Source organism: Halichoeres trimaculatus, unplaced genomic scaffold (genome assembly GCF_033239565.1).
Source record: "Halichoeres trimaculatus isolate MK-OKI-2021-1 unplaced genomic scaffold, fHalTri1.1 fHalTri1_scaffold_12, whole genome shotgun sequence".
Taxonomy (NCBI): Eukaryota; Metazoa; Chordata; class Actinopteri; order Labriformes; family Labridae; genus Halichoeres; species Halichoeres trimaculatus.
Window position 1 is genome coordinate 10146183 of NW_027437190.1, and position 20784 is coordinate 10166966.

At 41.4% G+C, this 20784-nt stretch overlaps 1 protein-coding gene across 1 annotated transcript in view; it reads left to right on the forward strand.

The window, feature by feature from the left end:
• LOC141801303 (eukaryotic translation initiation factor 3 subunit E-A-like) overlaps positions 1–20784 on the forward strand; it is a 29883-nt gene extending 9099 nt beyond the window's left edge. Inside the window, exons 6-13 of the mRNA XM_074684298.1 lie at positions 4110–4235; positions 4582–4706; positions 7460–7586; positions 7792–7893; positions 11727–11836; positions 18796–18898; positions 19327–19461; positions 20600–20784. Coding sequence (XP_074540399.1) covers positions 4110–4235; positions 4582–4706; positions 7460–7586; positions 7792–7893; positions 11727–11836; positions 18796–18898; positions 19327–19461; positions 20600–20635 — 864 coding nt within the window. The 3' untranslated portion in view covers positions 20636–20784. The remainder of the gene's footprint in view (positions 1–4109; positions 4236–4581; positions 4707–7459; positions 7587–7791; positions 7894–11726; positions 11837–18795; positions 18899–19326; positions 19462–20599) is intronic.

Sequence of the window (20784 nt, forward strand, 5' to 3'; positions counted from 1 at the left end):
AGACTGTGTGTGTTTGTGAGTGTGTGTGTGTGTAGAAAGCTGCCATAATGACCTGGAGGTCAGCCAAACGTAGCAGGCTGGGACTTCCAAGAGAGGGAAAAAAATAACAAACAAAACAAAACACTCCAGCAGATGAAATGCTGACCTTTATACTGGCAGGAGAGCTGATTTTTTTTCCTCCTGATCTTACAATACTGATCTTTCTTGTGACTTCTGCACTCATAAAAAGTCATTCATGATGGACCTGAGTCATTCTCTTTGATCAAAAAAGAGACCTGTGCTCTGACTGAAGGATGGTCACATTATAAATCTGTTTTCTCCTTTGAAGTGAAAGATTTCCCAAATATTTTCCTCTACCTGTTGAGCTGCTTGCTGATGTGATATCAGAGTGTACCAAGTCTTTGTTGAGTTTGAAAAAAACAACTTTATTTGTGAATAATCCAACCAATTTGTGGGGTTCCAGCGGAAACCTGTTTTTTTAGTGTTTCCTTTCCTCGTGCGTCTGTCGTGTCTCACAGTCCACTTAAGCGGTTGTCCGACGATGAACGGGGGTGTGTGGTTAGGATCTAGGTTTCTCTGGCCACTCTGCAGACACCCACCCTGACTTCCTGCTTGACTCATGTCACTGCGTCTGGTGTTTGGTGTTATCGTGAACCACTGTGGCACAGAGTTTCCCATGAGCCTAAGGGTGTAGTCCGATGTCCACTTCAGAGTGATTGCCCTGCTGAGGTTCAGAGGCTTTCTCAACCTGTGTTTCATTACCTGACTTGGTTTTTGTTTGTGTTAGTCTGTTCTGGAAATCAGAAACAGTAACCTGCAACATTCTGGAGAGTGATTATGCTCTCAAAGATGTGTCTTGTTAGAGTTAGTTCATATTTCAACCTACTAACCTTTTTATAACGACAGACTTGTCTGGAGTTATCAAGGGTAATAGTGGGAGATTATTGTTACTAACATTTTCATTACTTAAACTGTTGCAACAAATTAAACACTGTGCCCACCCTAGGTGTAATTTTACCGGTGGTAAAATCTTCACAATCCTCAAAGAAAAAAGAATGTAACACCATTTCGGCCAAAGTATCTTCATGAAGAGATTTAACCTGAGTTTGATTTGACTAGCTTGTACCGAGTACAATTATCATTCAACAAAAAAGTGTGGATGGCTGCATTTTCACCACAAGTAGTTCCAGGAACTTTTTCTGGGAGATCTGATTGATTTTCATGGCCCACTGTTGTCTTCATGTTGTCTGTTTTCTGGAAACTATTGCTTTTGTACAGTCTTTTGAACTCCTGCCTCAACTCAGCTTGTGTGTCCATCTGTGTGCTTCTGTGCACCCACTTATCTTTAATATAGATTAGAGCCCGACCGATATGGGATTTTTGGGGCCAATGCCGATACCGATACTGGGGGCAAAAAAAAGTTGATATCCAATATATCAGCCGATATCCGATACATCGACCAATATCCAATATATCGGCTGATATATATAATAAATTCATTGATTTACACAGGATATATACTGTATAAAATCACAAATCATTATAATACCCATATGATTCAAGACAGAGACAGAACACTATTAAATTAAAACAAGGAACTTAGATTATAAAACTGTCAACATAAGAACTGTAGTGTAAACCAATGATAAATAATAACAAGCTGTAAACACAATAACATTAGATAATGGTGGACATATGAATTAACAGTAGCATTTATCTCACAAAAAAGCAACTAACACGACATTAAAACGCCATTCTATAGTCTTACATTAGATAATGGTGGACGGGGGCGGGCACTCGGGCAGTGTGCAGCCCAACACACAGACACACAGGAGCAGGAGCGACAGAATCTCCGTGGAGCAAAAATTTTTATAATCAGCTACATTTTGGCCGATGTTGATTAATCGGTGACAGGCATAATCGGCCCGATCAATCGGCCTGATTGGCCTGACTGATTAATCGGTCGGGCTCTAATAAAGATACAGTTTTGTAACTTGTTTTAGATAGTTTTCAAGCTAGGGTTCCAGGGTTCCTGGACTTTTGAAAAATATGCCTACTGAGCGGAGACTTTTGTAGGTGTGGAGCAATCAGTATTAAATTAAGCCACTGGTTCCTTTGTCATAATTATAGTTCCTTAAAGCTTCCTTTTTCCTGAGAAAAGTTATTGCTGTCAAAAAGTGCCTACTTCTGAAATTGTTGCTTTATTCTAAAGTTAACATTAGTTAAAAAGGAAAAAAATGCCACTGAGTGCACTTTTATTAAATAACAGTTAGCTCTTTAAGCTCATTTTACTTGACTGTGGTTCTGAGGCAGCACGCAGCAGTTAACTGTTACTTTAACAAATGATACCCAAGTGTTCCTTGGAGGAATTTCTCTCTCTAGTAAGATCTAAAGCAGTGTCATTCACGTGGTGATGTAATGATATCAGAAAAGCAGTTCAAACCCAACAGCAGGCCTGTTGTATTTATACAGGCTAAATTTGTTGTAGAAGTCCTGTCATTTCTTTCTGCCTTTTTTTATTATTCACCTATAATTCAAGAAGTATTAAAAAAAATAACCAATATGGATTTTTTGTTTGAAGCAATGAGTAAGAGTAGGTTGATTTTTATTGTTACAGTGTGACTCTCTCCCTTTGTGTTTGTCATCTATGCAGTGTACTTTAAGGCCCCGTTTACACGACGCCGAAAACGGTCGATTCCGCAAACATTTCGTTGCGTTTTGGCCTTCCGTTTAGACGAGACCACGTTGCGTTTTCAGTGAAAACGCAAACTTTTGAAAACGCTCCCCAGAGTGGAAAGATCTGAATCCGCTCCTCCATCCAGCTTCGTGTAAACACAGAGCGGAGCATCTCAGGGTGAAACGCTGACGTCACCGCATGCGCACTCGCAGTTTCAGGTGAAGGCTCCGCGCTCAGCCACGTTTCAAGTTGAGCCAGTAGTTGGCGGTAATGCGCGTTATGGTTGGATTGCCGACCGTCTCACACAACAAAACGGCAGAAAAAGAAAGAACAGAAGAGGAGACTTCTCCTCCTGGAGTCGTATGAACGCGGATCGTTTTCACGCCGTCCTCATGTAAACGCGGGTGGCTTTTGAAAACGCAAAGGAAGAATCGTTGCGGGAGTCTCCGTGTAAACGGGGCCTAAGTGTGTGAAGATGTCTCTGGATTTGCCGAACTCCTTCACAATCTAATATCCTCCTATCACACACCTCTTCCAGGACTTGTTAATACTGTCTGCCTTACATTTACCAGTCTTCCTTTTTTTAAAGCTCTTTTAGGGGAAAATTTGTCTTTTATTGACAATGACAGCTAAAGAGAGACAGGAAGTGTGGGGGGTAGAGTGAGGGGAGTGGCATGCAGCGAAGGGTCATGGCCAGTGGTCGAACCAGTGACCAGTGATTGTAGCCTCTGATACTTTCAAGGATGAATATACTGTGCTATGATGTGAAATTTTCAAAGATTGGTTTGCTCGTACTGATAATTAAAGGCAGGATATCTCTGAGCATGAACTGTCTGCTCTTATCTCTTGTGTTTTCTGTGATCACACTTAACCCTGAATCATTGCTGTATTACACACAACTGCAAACAAAAGCCACAATTTGAATTGTCCTTTCAATACTCAGCAGTATTTTCCTGCTTTAGCACTGCTCCCACAGTAAACTGTGATGCAGACATCAATTTTAAGTTTTCACTGCTAATACATAAAAGTTGAGCAATGTGCTTTTACTTTGTGGTAATCTGAGCGAATTGAACTGTATAATGAACTTATATATTGTGGTCCCACTCAAAAGTGCAGCAAATTTGGTTTTATTCAAAGTTAAACAGTCTGTCACGATTCATCTCTCTTTTCTGTCAGGCTCCATTCTCTAAAGATGACATAATTTAATCCATTTATCCAGTTAAGATGATAGAACTGCCTCCAGTTTCAGTGCCACTGAAGCCAGAAGTGGCAGGCCTGGTCTCACATTGTTTGGATGCAGACGCTCCTGAATTAAGCGTGCACCCGACTTTTGATCACTTATGTGTCTGTCAAATACTTTTTGCTGTGTAACTTTCTGTGTTGTTTATTCTTAGGTTTCACAGTGTCTCCTCTCTGTTTTCTTTTTTTTAAGGTCCCAGCTACAGACAGGAATGCCCTAAACTCTCTGTGGGGCAAGCTGGCCTCTGAGATCCTGATGCAGAACTGGGAGGCAGCCATGGAGGACCTCACCCGCCTGAGAGAGACTATCGATAACAACGTAAATGCCCCACTTCTCAGAATTTGATACGGCTTTTAGATTCCCTTACATAGACTCTCATATTGACATTTCACTCTCAGTACAGCTCTGCTGTGGCATTTTTTCCTAGCCCACATGCGCTCATCTGACTACTTAAGAACTGGGATCAGTGTATGAAGTGGTGGTCTGTGTTTGATTGATGGCCCTTTAGGAAGAAAGAACACTTATTTATTTATTGTCTTTTAGTGGAGACAAAGAGACAGCGCATGTGGGATGTGTCCAAATATATTTATAACCCTGTCTTTTATTTTTGTTTCCATTTCCCCTCTCCTTCTCTCTGTTGTCTGTTTCTGTTTGTCCTCTGCAGTCGGTCACCTCTCCTCTCCAGTCTCTCCAGCAGAGGACATGGCTCATTCACTGGTCTCTCTTTGTCTTTTTCAACCACCCCAAAGGCAGAGACAATATCATCGAGCTGTTTCTGTATCAGCCACAGTGAGTTTATTTGATTTTGTACAATTTTAAAAAATGCTTTTGTTTATTGGTTTCTTGTTTAAACATGTACTTTCACAACCCAGAAACTTTGAGAAGGCTTTGCTGAAAAGTATTTACAGAGATAAGATCCACTTCCACAAAGTAAGGGCAACTAAACAGAAAATGTCTGTGGCTTGATAAAATTTTGTTTTTATCTCTTGGTCTGTGGAAATGTCCTAAAATGCTCAGTTGCAAATTTGATACCTTTTGGCTAAATTTGGCTTTTGAATGAGGCAGATTGACCTCATGCTTGTTATGGAACTTGAAAACCTAACCCGGTCCAAAGTGAGCATCAATTGTAGCTTTGTAATGGACCATGGCGACGTTCTACTCTGTCATGGTGAAAGTGAGGCCAGGAGATTTGGCTAAACCAAACTTTCAATTTGAAGTAGACACAAACAAGTCAGCTTGACGCAGACGCACAATTAAAATGTTTGGTGATCTTTTGTACCCTGAAAAAATTGTGTGTTTTTCCTTTTTGACTACTTTTTTGGCCAAGTTGAGCTGGCAGAAACTGTGATTTACTTTGTGTCTTCATGTCTTAAAAAAGGTTTGACTCTGAAATCCAACTGTCAACTTTTCCTTACTTCTGAAATTTGGAAATAGAGATATCATGTTTTCTTCTTTTTTAACTTTTGTTAAGTTTAACCAAAGCTGCTTCATTATACTTCACAATGAGAGTAAAGCATCTTATGTTTCTTTTTGTATTTTGATACTTTTATTTTACCCACCTTGCATTATTCTGTATTAAAAAGAGTTTATACTGTGTTGAAATTGTAGTGTAGCTCTCAGATAAATATTTCTTGGAGAAACCTGGGAAAAAGTCATTCATCCTTGAACACAAACTCAGAGAAGCTTTCATGAAACTTTTTTGGGTGGTGGGCTTCTTCATGAACTCTTCTGGTATTTTAAAGTGGTTTCAGAAGTGTGTTTTTCGTGTGGTCTGTTTACTCTCCAGGCGGAGAACGGGGCCATGTGCATCACAGATCAGAAACTTTATACACAGCGTTAAAATTTGCACACCGCCCATTCCGATGTCTCTGCTCCCGCCCTCTGTTCTGATCTGATTGCAGGCTATTATAGCTGTACAGATGATTGGGCTTCACAGACTCTATGACAGGCGACCACAACACAGCACACTCAAACGTCTGGCTCCCTGAATTTTACTCAGTTTTTAATTTTATTGTGGATGATTAAGGAGGCCTGCCCAATAATTACTCATGAAAAGCTCACCCAACCATCTGTGTGGACAAACTGAGGTAGTTTTGTGTGCTTTGCAGTTTCACAGCCTAGAAACCTCATGTTTTCCCCACTGAGGCTTGGCTCCCCTTTCCCATCTCTTGACCAGTACTTCCTTTGGCTCAGGTTGGTGACCAGTGGCTGGCCTTCAGCTCTGCATTTGACCTCTCTTACCCCTGCAGTCAGCAGATGTTGATCCAAAGACTTGTTTGTGTATTATTGACAGGCTGCTCTGACTTAAAAAGAAACATTGCTCTGTAACTAAGTATGATACAGGTGCAAACGGAGCAAACGCCACCAAATGACATGTTACCCAAAGCACTTGTGGTCAAGTTTTTATCATTTGATGTATCAAAGAAATGTTTTTATTAGCTGAGCCCTGAAAGGGACCCTGTTTTTCCCACAGCCTCTTCTGCATGAAGGAAATATGAACTTCATTTCTTGAAGCATCAGAAACATCTTCGCAAACCAGAGAAGAGATGCTTTTTGTTTCAAAACTCCAAAAAACAAGAGAAGAGATAAATTCCCCCAAGTGGGCGAGGGTAAATGTCCCCCCACCTCCCCAGATATGGTACAGTGACTCATGCAAGATTGCTTGCTATTGGAGCCCCCCCTGGAGAGTGAGTAGGTGTAAGTTAATCAGGAACACAGCACGGAGCGTTGTGGTCTTCCACGGGAGTTGAACAACTACAAAGAGAGGGAGGGAGCGAGCTCTCCTAAAATCAGGTTGACGATGGCTTTGCCAAGCAGCCCACTGCTGTTTTTAGACTCAACATCACTGCTACCACAGGTTCCCTGTCCCTTTAATTGATCCAGCTAATTAAACTAAAGTGAGCACTCTCAGAGCTCCATGTGTTCCTGCTTTCTGAAGTATAAGAGACCTGAAGGGGCCCACTCAACTTCCTCTTTTCAGTTTTAATTTGGTCAGCTTCGGGTTGAGTGGAGGGCGAAGTTCAAAGGTACTTAAAAACCAATAAGGAGTTTTGGTGACAGGTAATGCTCATTGATTACCATCTTGATAAAACACAATGTTGGTAGCTGGTGTGAGCAGACCTTACATGTTTTTTTTTTTTAATACAGAACGCTGTCTCCAGAGTTGGTGTGGGGTTAGATTAGCCTCTAACAGCGTCCCGTCTCTTGTGTTCAGACCTTAGCCAGTTGACCTGTAGATGAAACATCAGTCCCTGCTGGATTAAGTTTCAGCTACTGGGCAGGTCCCTGCTCACTGATCTATATCTTCTTGCCTGGGTTTCCTTTTCCTCCTCCCTCTCACAGGACGCTATTGAAAGAGATGGCTTAAAACTGGGAGCCACGTCCAGGAGCGAGGGTCCTGTTGGGACATTTATCTGTTTTTCTGCAAAGGCCCTTTCTCTGTCCAAATGTCAGCGGCCCAGCATGCCGCCAAAATGTTATATTATGTGTCCTCGAAGGACTGCTGTCTGTGGTCTTATTACCTTTATCCTCCTTCATTCCAGATACCTCAACGCTATCCAGACCATGTGCCCACACATCTTGCGTTACCTGACCACAGCAGTTATCACAAACAAGGATGTTCGTAAGCGTCGGCAGGTTCTGAAGGATTTGGTGAAAGTCATACAGCAGGTACCAGACTTCTAGTTTATTCCCCTTTGTGTTCAGAAAGTGCAGAGAGCTATGCCAGTAATGCTGAACTGACCCAGTAACCCAGTATCACTGCTAACACTTTCCATGAGGTTGGCTATGAGTAGACTTTAACAATGCTTTCTGTAGTGAAAGCAACAACTTAACATTATCAGTTAATTTAAATATATTTTTTTTCTCTTTTCAGGAATCTTACACCTACAAAGATCCAATCACAGAGTTTGTGGAGTGCCTGTACGTGAACTTTGACTTTGACAGTGCTCAGAAGAAGCTCAGAGAGTGTGAATCGGTGAGTAACAACATTTATTGTGCCTCTCTTTGAAAACATTTTGGGGACCACACTTTGCGATTCCCAGTCAGGCCTCCTTTCACACAGTGTTTGTATCAATATGAATGTGTGTGGACACACTGTTGATGGTCTGTGCCTTGTATCATGTGAGGAAGCATACAGCTCTTCTTGGACTCTGTCAGACTGCTCTGTCAGATTTTACTGTGGCCTGTAATTGACCCATCAGACAAGAAGATAACAGCAAAAGCTTCATAAGCCAGAGTCTCCACAGAGGCGTGCAGATATTCCTTTTACGAGGGAAGATTTGTCAATGCTCTGCCAATTAGGAGCATTTATTTCAATTTTGGTTAGTGAATGCTAAATGTAACTGTTGTCTTTGGTGTGAGAGTGGATCAGGAGAAGTAAACATTGAATAGTAACTGTAAAAGCGCTTTTTGCACTTTGACATTCTGTACAAAGTGAACACCCCTCCATAATATACAGCATCCATGAGATACTTTCTTGCAGGATCTTGCACAATTTTATCTTTTTGACCATTGTAGTTAAGCATAACACACTTGATATTATCTATGTTCAGTTTTTAGCATCCATTTATGCTTAATGTTTATTGTTTTACACCCGCCTATGTGGTTAGGTGTGCAAGAAGTCTAAAAGGATATTTTTTCCTCTAGTTCTCAAACTTCAGAAGGAGCTAAAGCTCACATTTTACAATGAATTATTCAAAAATAGGTTAATGCAAAAAAAACAAATTCTAGTAAAATAATATCTCCAGGTGAGCTACTGCCTAAAGTATTGAACACAACAACCTCTTTTTCTTTTTAAAACACTTTTTCACCTTGAACAAAAGAAATGGAGCAAAGGGATATAAATTAATCTTGGCTGTCTTGCGCAAATAAAAAAAGAAAACAGATACAACAGAAGAAGGCAGATCAGCCTTACTGCACTAAAACTAAGGAGTTACCCAACACACTTTTAAATGCATAACATAAAAAAAAAAAAAAAAAAAAGGTAGATGTCGTTTTCCAAAAAGGTTCGTTGGCAAAGGTTTGGATGAAACTGCTGCATGCTACCTGCCTGGCTCACAACAAAGATCCACAAACTGACAGAGAGCTCTCTATCACACCGATACCGATCCACAACATATGCAGAACACTCAATCAACACAACTCGACTGCACGTAACAAAACACCAGTGCAATAGGACCAGGGCTGTAACTTTAATGCAGTTGTTAACACAAAAAGTTGAATCAGCACCTCTTCAAAATCAGCAGAAACCAAACACTTGACCTTTTTGAAAAGAGGATTATGGGATGACTGTGAAAGCACTGGGTTCACTGGGGAGAATATTTTAAAACAACATTGCAACCTTTTTCATTCAGTTTGATGCAGCAGTAATACGCAATAAAACTCATCCCTGTGCTGCATTGATGGCACTGCTTGTTTTTGAAGGCTGGTCAGACTCTGGGGATGAATCAAGGCACAGTAATGAAATTCAGAAAGGGCAGGTGTCTGAGCTGGTGTTTTACTTTATATGTTTTACATAATCTGAGCTTGTAGGTTATTGTTTTAACACAAGCTGTTTTCCCTAAAGGTAGATTGAACCTGTGGAGGAACAAAGGAGAAACTCAGTTATTCTGCTGTTTTTGCTTTTCAACAGTAAACTTTTAAAATGAGAAACACATGGCCTGATCAAATGGCTCTTTCCCTGGAGAAATGTTTATAAATCATGTCAGCAACTTACTGATGGTACTGTTTTGTTTCCGTATATTTTTAAGTTAATAAAAAGAATTTTCAGCTTCCCATATTACTGTTTAACAAATGAGGAAGTTGAAACCAAACTGACTCGGGTGGATTTGTTTTCACTTAGTTGTACCCTCTAAAAATCTCTGGATGGTAAGAAAAAATCCAAAGCATGTTCCTAGAGAAAATGAGATTTTTCCTGTGCAGAGGCCTCCAGGGGCTGTATACAAATGATGACATGTACTATCAACAATATTATAGCTGTATCCTATTACAGCTAAGACATGACACACGCCCTCAATCACTGACCTTGTTAAACACTTGCATCCACTTTTTTAGGGGCTCTCTGGGTTGGTCTTGACCTTGCTTCATGGGGTTCTGTTTACAGAGCCTGTTCTGTGGTTGAAACAGATGCTCAACCACCTTTTCAGGTCAGAGCCCAAGCTATTCCAGGTGCTTTTAGTCCTGGCCTACCTGTCAGTCTTATCAGAGCATGTCCAGTTGGCACAAAAGCCCTCTGTTGACCTGCCTCAGTTCACAAGCGGGTCTAGCAAGGTGGGTGGTTCCAAAAATGTTTAACTGCACCTTTAATGCATTACCTGAGATGGTCTGCAAACATTTTCCCAAAATGGGTCTTGTTTGAAGTCAGTAATGTATTTTCTTCTCCTGCACATATTCACACGCAAACCTTTAAAAAGTGCATTACTGGTGTGGAAAGAGGATGTTTCACAGATGGTTGGGGTGGTTGAGAAAATGGAAACCCCGCTGGGATGGGCTCTTGTCTTGATGAGCATTTGTATTGCATCAATTTTGAGCCACTGAGACTAGTGGCACCCATCTTATTTACTGATTGCTGTAATGGCAAGATATGGGTATTGTTTCAGATCTCCTGTCTGCAGATCACTTCGTCCTGCTCAACAGTTGGGGCCAAGTGCTTTCAAATGGAGGGTTTAGCTTGGTTTAAATTGTCCCATTCTTACCATTCAGAGTTTTTTTTGTATCTTTCCCACTCCGACCAAATCTGGAATCACTGTCAGATGTTAGATGCTTGGATGTCAAAGAATGAAAAGTATAGGCCTTACCTATAGTCAGGCCTTCAGATTACACTTAAAAGGCCTCTGAAGCCCCTCTCAGAATTAACTTGGGTTTTGTGGTCTGAATCCCAGATGACAGTAATTAGAGCACTCAACTGTTCAAAGTTTATCAGCTTTAGATAAGCGCTGTCGTACTTGAAATGTGCGTTTCCTGATAGTGCCATGTAGTTGGGATTCATTCGAGCAGAACTCTGGGCAGAAAGCGGCTTTCGAGCTGCTCATTCAAAGAGAACTTTTGAAGATGGAGGCCCGTGATGTGAACTCTCTCAATGGAAAGTAGGAATGTTGCTAGCACTGAGAAATGGGAGCGTTTCACACAGTGGTACCTCTGGGGCCATAGCTGGGTCATGAACGTGTGCAGTGGATGAATTGTCCATATGTGGTAGCGTCAAAGAATCCGAGCAAGACTGTATTTCTTACTGTAACAAGTTACAGGTGATACTGTGCATGGACGGTTGAAAAGACTCTCTGTCATCTGTGAGTTTATTTGGACTGGCGATGGTACAATTGTTGGATGAGTGTAGTTGTGAAACTTGGCGATCCTGCACAGCAGAGCTGACATTGAACCACCAGAGCAGATGACCGGTGATAAGTCACAGACACTGTGGTCGTCTCTGCGGCTGGATCTGTTCTTACTGAACTGTCTCATGTGGTGTTTACAGGATTCTTAGATTTCGGGTTGATTTGAAGCACCTTGCAGTGGTTTGAATTACTATAACTGTATAAAGCAAATTCTTATCTTTAAACTTTTGCCAAAACAAACCTTTGCTAACTTAAATGTAGCCAGTAAGATATTCTGCCTTTTTACAGGAGCAAAGTGACAACTTCTGATGTTACTTTCCCAACTTTTCATTGAATAGTTAATCTTAGTTGTCCTCATAAGCCAGGCCAATTCCCTTATTCCTGTTAACATCAGTATTTTTTTTTTTCTTGAATTTTACCATTTAGTTGTAACGCCATGTTGACACTGCTTATCTAAGACATGCTTCTTGTCTTGTAGGTTCTTGTGAATGACTTCTTCCTGGTCGCTTGCCTTGAGGACTTCATTGAGAACGCACGCCTCTTCATCTTTGAGACCTTCTGCAGGATCCACCAGTGCATCAGCATCAAGTAAGTCATCAGTTCCACCAGACATGGCACCAGTTAGTTTTAAATCCTGACAATGCTGCATCACTGCATCTAAAGCAGACATCTCCAAAGACTATCAGGAAGTCCTTTTTGCTTTCTGAAAGCTTTGTAAGCAGTCTGTCAACAGGAAGTAAGAGCACAGGCTTCATGATAAGTGGAATTTTCCTCAAAGATAAGTGTTTATTGCCCCCTCCACTCTCAGCCGTGCTGACCCCACACATCTCAAGGATTAAGCATTGTGAGGTTTAACTGCTTCCAGGTCTCCACAGGCTACTCACTAAACTTTAAAGACCACCTGTCCAAGGCCGATTTGTGGACAGTTTCTCCTAGAAAGAGGTCAGGTTTTAGACAACCTGAGATTTTCTCAGCCTCTGTGCCGTTTAGAAACCCTTCAGGTCCCTCACTTTGTTTAAACTAAGGTCAGAGATTTTAAGTCTCCAGTGACTCAGAATTTAGAGTACAGTGGAGTTACATCAAAATAAAATGGACTGTGCTTCCCTCAAACCAAGAAATTTAGTCAAAGCTAATTATAGTAGAGAGAAGAAAAAGATGATAGTAATCATCTGTAATTAAAGGAGATTACTGGATTTGGCTGCCTCCTTTCTTCAGTTTCAGAGTGACAAAGATAAAGACGCAGCGCTTTCCAATATCAGCCATTAATCCTCATTTTGGTAGCTGTGGATTTGTGCTTGTTGCTGTGTCTCATCACCGTGAGGTTATAAAGGAGATATTATTTGTATAACTTCCTTCCTAATTTACTGCACAAATTTCCCATTGCTTTCAGAAAGCCAAACTCAGGGTGTGTTACCCACTAGGCATATTGCGAATGCCGAACGTTTGAAAGAAGGTCTGCATTTCAAATACGGTGCACAAACACTTAACGCTCTCTGGAAAAAGGGAATGAATTACTTCTGTTGACACGAAAATGATTGCATTGACTGTTATATAGAGCCATGGAGGTCTGTAGTCAAGGTTGAACCGTGGAACATGATCAGGCCCTGTCGAAATCTCCAGTTGCAGATTGTCTGGAATTGATTAGGAGTCCTGGTTCTTTTTGGCAGACTTACTGCAATTGGATCCATTTACTTGTTAAAGACCACAAAGGTTAGTGGTCACACTGAAAGAGGAAGTCAAACGGTGATTTTTCTACTTTTCACCTTTCCTCTGTGCTTTGGGCGTTCAGTTCGTCGAGGTCTCTGAAGCAGAAACAGCACATCGGGGGAAGTTTCAGGGATTTCCGTGTTTATTTTCGTCGGTGTTGTGACGATGGACAGAACATGTCTATTTCTGAAAGACACCCAAATACCAAGTCATTAGTCCTCCACCCAGAAGCTCTCTGCACCCAAGCGTGGACCCAAATGAATTTGATGGCTGTTTTTAATGAGGACATTTTTACAGCTGTTGGCCATGATGGTTTCACAGATATTTAGCTGCCGCTTGCCCACAGCTCAGGACACAAAAGTAGACCAGAAGTCGGCGTAATTGAGTTATTTTTTGCAATAAAGGCTTATGTAAAACCTACTGTAGGCAGTGAAAATGGGATGCAGCTTGCACTCGTAATTGCATACACACACGTCCTTTTGTCTAGACTTTTCAGTGTCCTGAGTGTGTTTCCAATTTGGCTTTGTTTTCCCTGTTTGATTTAAAGGAATTATTTCCTTCATCCTCCCACGAACGTCTCAGTGGTGGGACCCTGCTCTGACCTCAAACACACACTTGTCCTTTGACATTTGGAGTAAATGCTTCAGACACATGATCATTTGGGCAGCTTTTTTCCCTTCATGACGAGATAGTATTTGTACACAACAGCTCCCTGGTAGTTGGAAAGAGTGTCTTGTGTATTTGGATGTAACACTGAAGATCTTTCCACCTCACAATTGAGTCATTAAAAATACCACACGATCATTTCGGTTTCCCCGAAAATCAATTTTACCCAAAGCCCAAAGCAAGGTTTCTCCAAATGGCTCCGAGTCCCAAACGCTATCATATGTTAGTGTTTAACAATGCATTCATTTCAGGCCAAGTTAAGAAGGGGTCTACTCTTGAGAAGGAAGCCCCCAAAATCTGCTTTAACTGACTTAGACCCCACTGCATGACCCCTCTCTTCAAGTGTGAGGCTGGCATTGTGACCCAAAGGAATCCCTTAGCCTGAAGTCGAAAGCTCAGGAGCCAGAGTGAGGAAGGGGTCGAAGTGAAAGTGATCCCCTCTCCCCAAAGGAACAGGATCATGGTTGTGTAAAACAAAACCAGTCATGGAGGCTGCCTACTTGGCTTTAGGGCCAAAGGATGTCAATAGTGTAGGTTGTTGAAGCCAAACCCAGTTCCCACTCCCCCCCTCATGTCTACCTCGCTGTCTTGCTTTTTCCGACTCTTTCCTCTCACTCTGGGGTTTGTAGAGGGTTAGCTGCTGTACACATCTCAAAGAGACAATGAGATAAAGTCAGCTCTCCTCTGATATACAAATGTCCCTCTTAGAAGAAAAACACTACCAGATTTTCTTCCATAAATTAGATTAGAGGACTTTGGCTTGTTCAGGCCAGGGCCCTGGGCCTTTTGGGGCACTCGCTGTTCCTGTGCTTTGCTGCACAGATCACGTTTGGAGAGGTTTGGGGTTAGCTAAACTCCCTGGTGAGGAAACCAGATCATGTTTGTTTTGATCATCATATCTGACCTGGACTTGACTGACATGTGCCCCCACTTAACTGAATTGCCAAACAAAACACCCAGCAGTACCCCCATGCAGCAACCACTTCATCACATAGCGAAAACAGACATTGACAACAAATTTGATTTGAAATTGTCCCCATTACTTGGTTCTCATGTAAATTTTGAGGTTGATTTTAAATGTCAGATGGTGTTATGGAGCGGATATAAAGGTATATTAAGCTGGACATAACTCAGTAAGAATTGCCAATTGCTCTACATTAGCTGGATTTAGCCCTGCTGACAAAATTCTTTGACGCTAATAGTATCTCTGCCTACTTTTACATACAGTCATTAACCCTTTCATATTTGGAGTATTTGCAATGACCCGGCCATTGAAACACCTATAATCCTTTTGAAAAAATGGAATATGCTTGTATTCCGAATTACACCCTTGGGCTACCCCCCTAATACCCAAATATTTGGTCCTGTATACCCCTATTGGGATATCCCTATCCAAAGGAACATTAATTTTTGCTCTGCACATGTTTTGTTCACAAGGAAACTTGGTCTTTTGAGTCCAGTAAGTCTGACATGTTGCTGCTATTACTACCTCCACCAAGGAGGTTACGTTTTTGTTTGTCCATAGCTCAAAAAGTGGCCAACAGATCGTGATGAAATTGTCAGAAAATGTTCAAAATGGAATAAGGAAGAAGTGATTAAATTTTGGAGGTGATCTGAATCACCGTCTGGATCCAGGAATTTTTTAAAGGATTCTTTATCATTGTGAGATAGGGCCGTTTTCACCTTGTGTATATGACTCATACAAGACAAGGTCACCATAATTTCTGACAGGTGTAAAAGTACGATCCAGATCCTGAAAATATTCTGTATACCAAGATCCAGAATATGAAATATGTACCGGGTCATCATAATTTTCAACACTTTCAGGTAACAAATTATCGTACAAACCTGCAACTAACACCAAATAGTAGCTGACAGTCTGCTGAAAGGGAATATAACATTAAAGTAGGACTAAAGTCTTGGTGACAATCACAATATGCTTGGAGGTCTGCGCTCTCTGAGTGTTTTTCTGGTTGCTTCTGCTGTTGCTATGGATACAGCAGGAAGAAGCTGAAATGGCGCGCATTGAGTCATGGTGGTCTTTAGGGGTGGGAGAAAAAATCGTTGCCAAAAGTATCAGAATTTTTTTGTTTGATAATTTAAAATTGTGACTTTTTTGTTCAAAAATCTTTTTTTTTTTATTTCAAATTTAAATCTTTCATTTTAGTCTTTGTTTCCAAGTTTGGTTGGAGAAAAAGTTGAAAAGTCAGATCCCCTGGATAAATCTTTAAAGCTGACTCACATGTGATGCGCATTTGGGAGGAACATATGGTTTTTGATATAGTCGGTGGACATTACCATCATTCAACATTTTTACATGGTATGGTTTTAAAAAAGCAAACTAAAAATTGTAAAAGATCAGAAATATGGAAGAATCACCCCCCCAGAATTGTGAAAGAATCGAATCGGGGGTAAACACACCTTCCTAGACTTAATGTTCTGTGTGCGTTGAGATGTTGTCTGCGCGTCGCTGTTTTGATCGGGATACCATGTCAAAAGGAATAACCCTCTTCACTCACGCATGTAAACTGGTTATTCTGAATGTGGAACTGGAATATTGACCTTAACCCAAATATTGACTGCATGTGAGTGTAGCCAATTTGTTATCGCTAACATGTGTTATCCATCATACAACCTACGTCACACAGCTGACTCTTTCCAGACTTGTTAGGTTCCCAATAATGATTGAAGGAGCAGTTACAGGCGCCATTGTCATCGTTTTCCTCAGGATCTGATGAGCTATACTGTAATCTGCTGTTTGTTTGTGTGAGTGACAGGTTGATCTGACTCTTAGTTTCCTTTTTTCCTCCTCTGGGCTTCAGAGACACACATGATTCAACTCCCAGTTGGTGCTTCTCTATCTGATTATTCACCTCCTCAATCACTACTGTGTGGTGAAAGTGTTGAGAGAAGTGCACTGTCACTTGGAGACCGAGCACTATTTTGCTCATTATGCTGAGGTAATGTTGTGTTTGTTGTTTATGCTTTTAATGCCCAATCCAGACACTGACATCATCCCTCTTCCCTTCTTTATGTGGTTTTACCACCATTTGACCGGCACTCGTGGGTTAGAAAGTGGTAGTCTCTTTTTTTTCTTGAGGTAAGGCTGAAATTATCACTAATCCCAGATAAGATTACTTCCCACCAGAAGAATTTTTTTGGATAAGTCACACTGTACTAGCGACTGTATCAGAAGTGTGGTGTTGGTGTGGGATCTGCATTTGCGAGGCTGTGGCGTGAGAAGTGGTGTGGTCTCGACAAAATTGAGCTTACTCACTGTAGAAGTCTCAGAAAATGTGATTAATAGAGCAGGAAGTAATAATTAGTAGAGTAAATTGTTTTTATACAGGCCCCTTAACCTCTTTATTTTCCTGTTACACACACAGCACACAGTGACTAATGTGCACTTATAGTATTTCATTAGATATGTGTGTTGGTGAGGATTTCAGGGGCTGCTGTGCTTCTGATGAGAGGGGGCTTGCTGCAGTAATTGTGGGCAGTCCACAGAGGGGTTGAGGATATTTATTGGGGCCCTTATATGAAATGTGGTAGGCTTGAAGGGAGGCGGGGGTCAGACAGGAGTAAGGGGGCAGGAAACGTGGGGGGGAAGGGGTCTAGATGGGGATATTGTGGGGTCTAGCTATTTGTAAAGCCACAAGGGAAGCCAGCTGCAGTGGGGAGAGCTTTGGATCAAAGAATACCAGCCACCCTTGTACGTCCCCTCCCTCCGCTGTGACACATCCACGTCTCGCTGCATCAAAGAACAACCTGGCTTTCATTTTGAGGGACAGTCACCATTTAGGACACTGTGTCATGGAGAGCTGTAGCGGCCAGGTGGGGAGAGTGTCCTGACTGTATGTACCAAAAAATAAAGGATAAGTAAGCACAGAGGTTCACAGCATGAGGCAGCCCCAACACATCTAATGCAGTTTATTAAACAAGTCTTTAAATTAAGCTGGAGGACTGTGAAAGTGGACGTGAGGTGTGCTTCTTGTTTATGTTGGTCATCATACATCTTTTTAACACTAGAAGCTAGAGGTGTGAAAAAATATTGATACTGCAAATATTGCAATACTTTGATCTGTGATAAAATATTGATATTTCAACTGATAATATCAATATTATATGTTGAAATAAAAAATTATATTTAAGGTGAGTTGGAAGAACAATACATCTTCTGCATTCTGCACCTCCATTGCGGTAGATGGCGCTGAAGAGCTATTCTGCTGTATGATGCCCATAAACCTTGTAATAAATATAATCTCAGAGTATATTCAAAGTATTTCATCCCTAACCTTGATGATGTTGGTTTTGATGTCGTAAACATCAATGTTTTTACTCTATTCTTGGGTCAGTTAAAGATCATTTTAAGTTTAATTTTTTCTGTGTAGTAGACTGACAAATTATAATTTTAGTCACGTTTTCTGCAATATTAGACTTTTTATGGAGTGACATTTATCAGTTTCACCAACTGACCACGTCTTTCAACCAATGATTTTTTTTTGTAACATTAGTTTAATGTCACAGTAGTTTTAGCGACAAACTTGTTGCACTTTATGTTTTCAAGTTAAGTGTTTGAATAAAACACTGCATCTGACTTTCAGTATGTCAAACACAATAAAATAGAAAGGTTGTAGGTTGGAAGGTTGTTTTTTATCCAAAGGTTAACTGGAGAACATCACAATATATCACAATACTGTGATATCGTAATATTATCGTAACGTGACCCAAAAATTGTAATGTGTATTGTTATCTTGAGGTTCTTGCTAATACTCACCCCTACTAGAAGCTCAAATATTTGTGGTAAAACCTCCCTCACTGTTGATGTTATGAGTTTGTGAGCCATGTATAAAGAGCACTAAAAGGAGGCTGGTCAAAAAACGTCTGCAGAGTCCTGGTGGCTCTGGATTTCGTCCCAAAAATGCCATTTGTTGGTGAAATTCCTGATCTTCCACCATGAAAAGAGCTGTTTAATTAGGTGTTGTAATTCAGGGAAGTTATATCTTGGTTTGTATTTGGTTTGCCTCTGTTGAGCTTTCTCAAACCTGCACTGCAGCACTAACCATTTTAATGCCGCTTCTAGCTGTCCCATGTCCCAGCAGTCACAGACTTTCTTTCCTCTTTCTGTTACCATAAACTCAAGTTGAACATCTTTCTCTTTGTTTTCTTGGCAGCATGCTGGCAGACAAACTGAACATGTCTCCTGAGGAAGCTGAAAGATGGATTGTCAACCTGATCCGCAATGCTCGGCTGGATGCTAAGATCGACTCCAAACTGGTAAGATCTGTTTGGTTTTTGTCATTTATCAGCTTGCTTCAAACAGGTCATCTCAATTTATAGTAAGTGCTGACAGCCCATGTTGATGCTCGTCCCGTGTCTTCAGAGGCATTATTCATGTTCTCATTTTGTAATTGAAGACTGCACTGTAAAGATGTGCCTCTATTATATTTCACCCTTGTTGGGACCTCATCCTGAGGCTCCATGTTGAACCTGCATGTTTTAGCCTTGGCATCACAACACTTCTCTGTAATCAGCAAATCACAGCCCAGACCTCCTGAATGACATAGAATTATCCAGATTTTCTACCATAGATGTGAACCGGACCCGAGAAACCGCTGATTGGTGTTTGTGTGATGGTGTCTGTCAGACCACATTTGATTGGTTTGTTGCTGAGAGTGTTTTGTCCATTCCATCCATATTTAAAGGGCCATGTGGTGATGGGGAACAATGCCGTATCACCTTACCAGCAGGTGATTGAGAAGACCAAGAGCCTCTCGTTCCGCAGCCAAATGCTGGCCATGAACATTGAGAAAAAGCAGGCCCAGAGCAACAAGAACGAGGTGAGACTCACACTTAATGTACACACGGCGTGAACACAAAGCAGCACCCACAGCATTCATTGAAGGAAGTCTTCCCTCCCTGGATTGCTCGAAGGTCAGCACGAACACAGGGCAGTTCAAAGCTTCTCAAATGATCAGCTCAGAACAACAGGGCAGAAGAATGTTGATGAACAACCATCAACAAAAGCTCTCTTTACACGAAATAAGCCAGTAAGAGCAAGTTTAACAGAGCTAACGCTTTCATCCCTCCATTGCTCTTCAAAGGCCTAATGACAAGGTAGATTCCAAACAACCATAAAACGATGCCTGAGCTCTGTGACTCAGCTCAGCAGCGTAAATAAGGTGGACCCTCACACTGGCTTTGGGTGAACATTACTCAAAGCCTGGAGTTCCCTGCACTTAGGACCTGCTGCAGATGTCTGGCTGAGGGTCCAGTCATCCCATTTAAGTGTGTTTTTGATGTTGACCTTGTGCATTTTAGTGGTATGTAGACCCTTCAAGCACCTCAACTACACAGAATGTCATAATCACGCACATCTTCTGAACTGGAGCTGCGAGCTCAAACACTCCCTGAAGACACACACGCGTGTCAGAGGAGATTGATGGGTCGGTTCCCTCATTGGACACCTGACAGCACCAAGGCCACGGAGCTGCTACAGACATGTTAAATGTTCACTTTTTAACCGTGCAGCTCTTGAGTGGCTGTCTTTTGATGTGCTCAATTACCCTCCTCCGTATTGTTTGAATATCTGCAGCAGGAGTGCAGCCATAGCCCATAACCCTGTCCTGTAAAAGAGCAAAGCCCCCCTCATTAAGGACTTTTTGTAATTAGACAAAAGAGGCTGCAAACAACTCACAGAGCACCATTACATCCTGCTGTCCTCAAGGCTACAAATCACTTACATATAGAGAACATTTAGTGCCTACCATCTGGGCTGAGTCCCTGTCAACTCTCACAGCCACCAGCAGAACGCACAGATTACACACTGCTGCTCAGTAAACGACAGCACTTAACTGCTAGCACATGTATGTTGCTTTTCGACAATTCCCACAATCATCAACAAAATTTTGTTTTGATCAGTCTCGTTGATCTTGCAAATGGCCTTAATCTTTTGTTTCCCCCACACTTTTCTTCCAGACACCAAACTGGGCAGGTCAGGACGCTGGATTTTAGCGACAGAATGAAGATGGATCCGTCTCTCCGACTGTATGACGTCTTTTTTTCCACACTTGTCTTGTAAGGAGCACACTGCTGCTTTACACTTGGTTCAAGTCATCACCAGTTCAATAAAAGTGACCAACAAAACCATTTTCACCCATGAT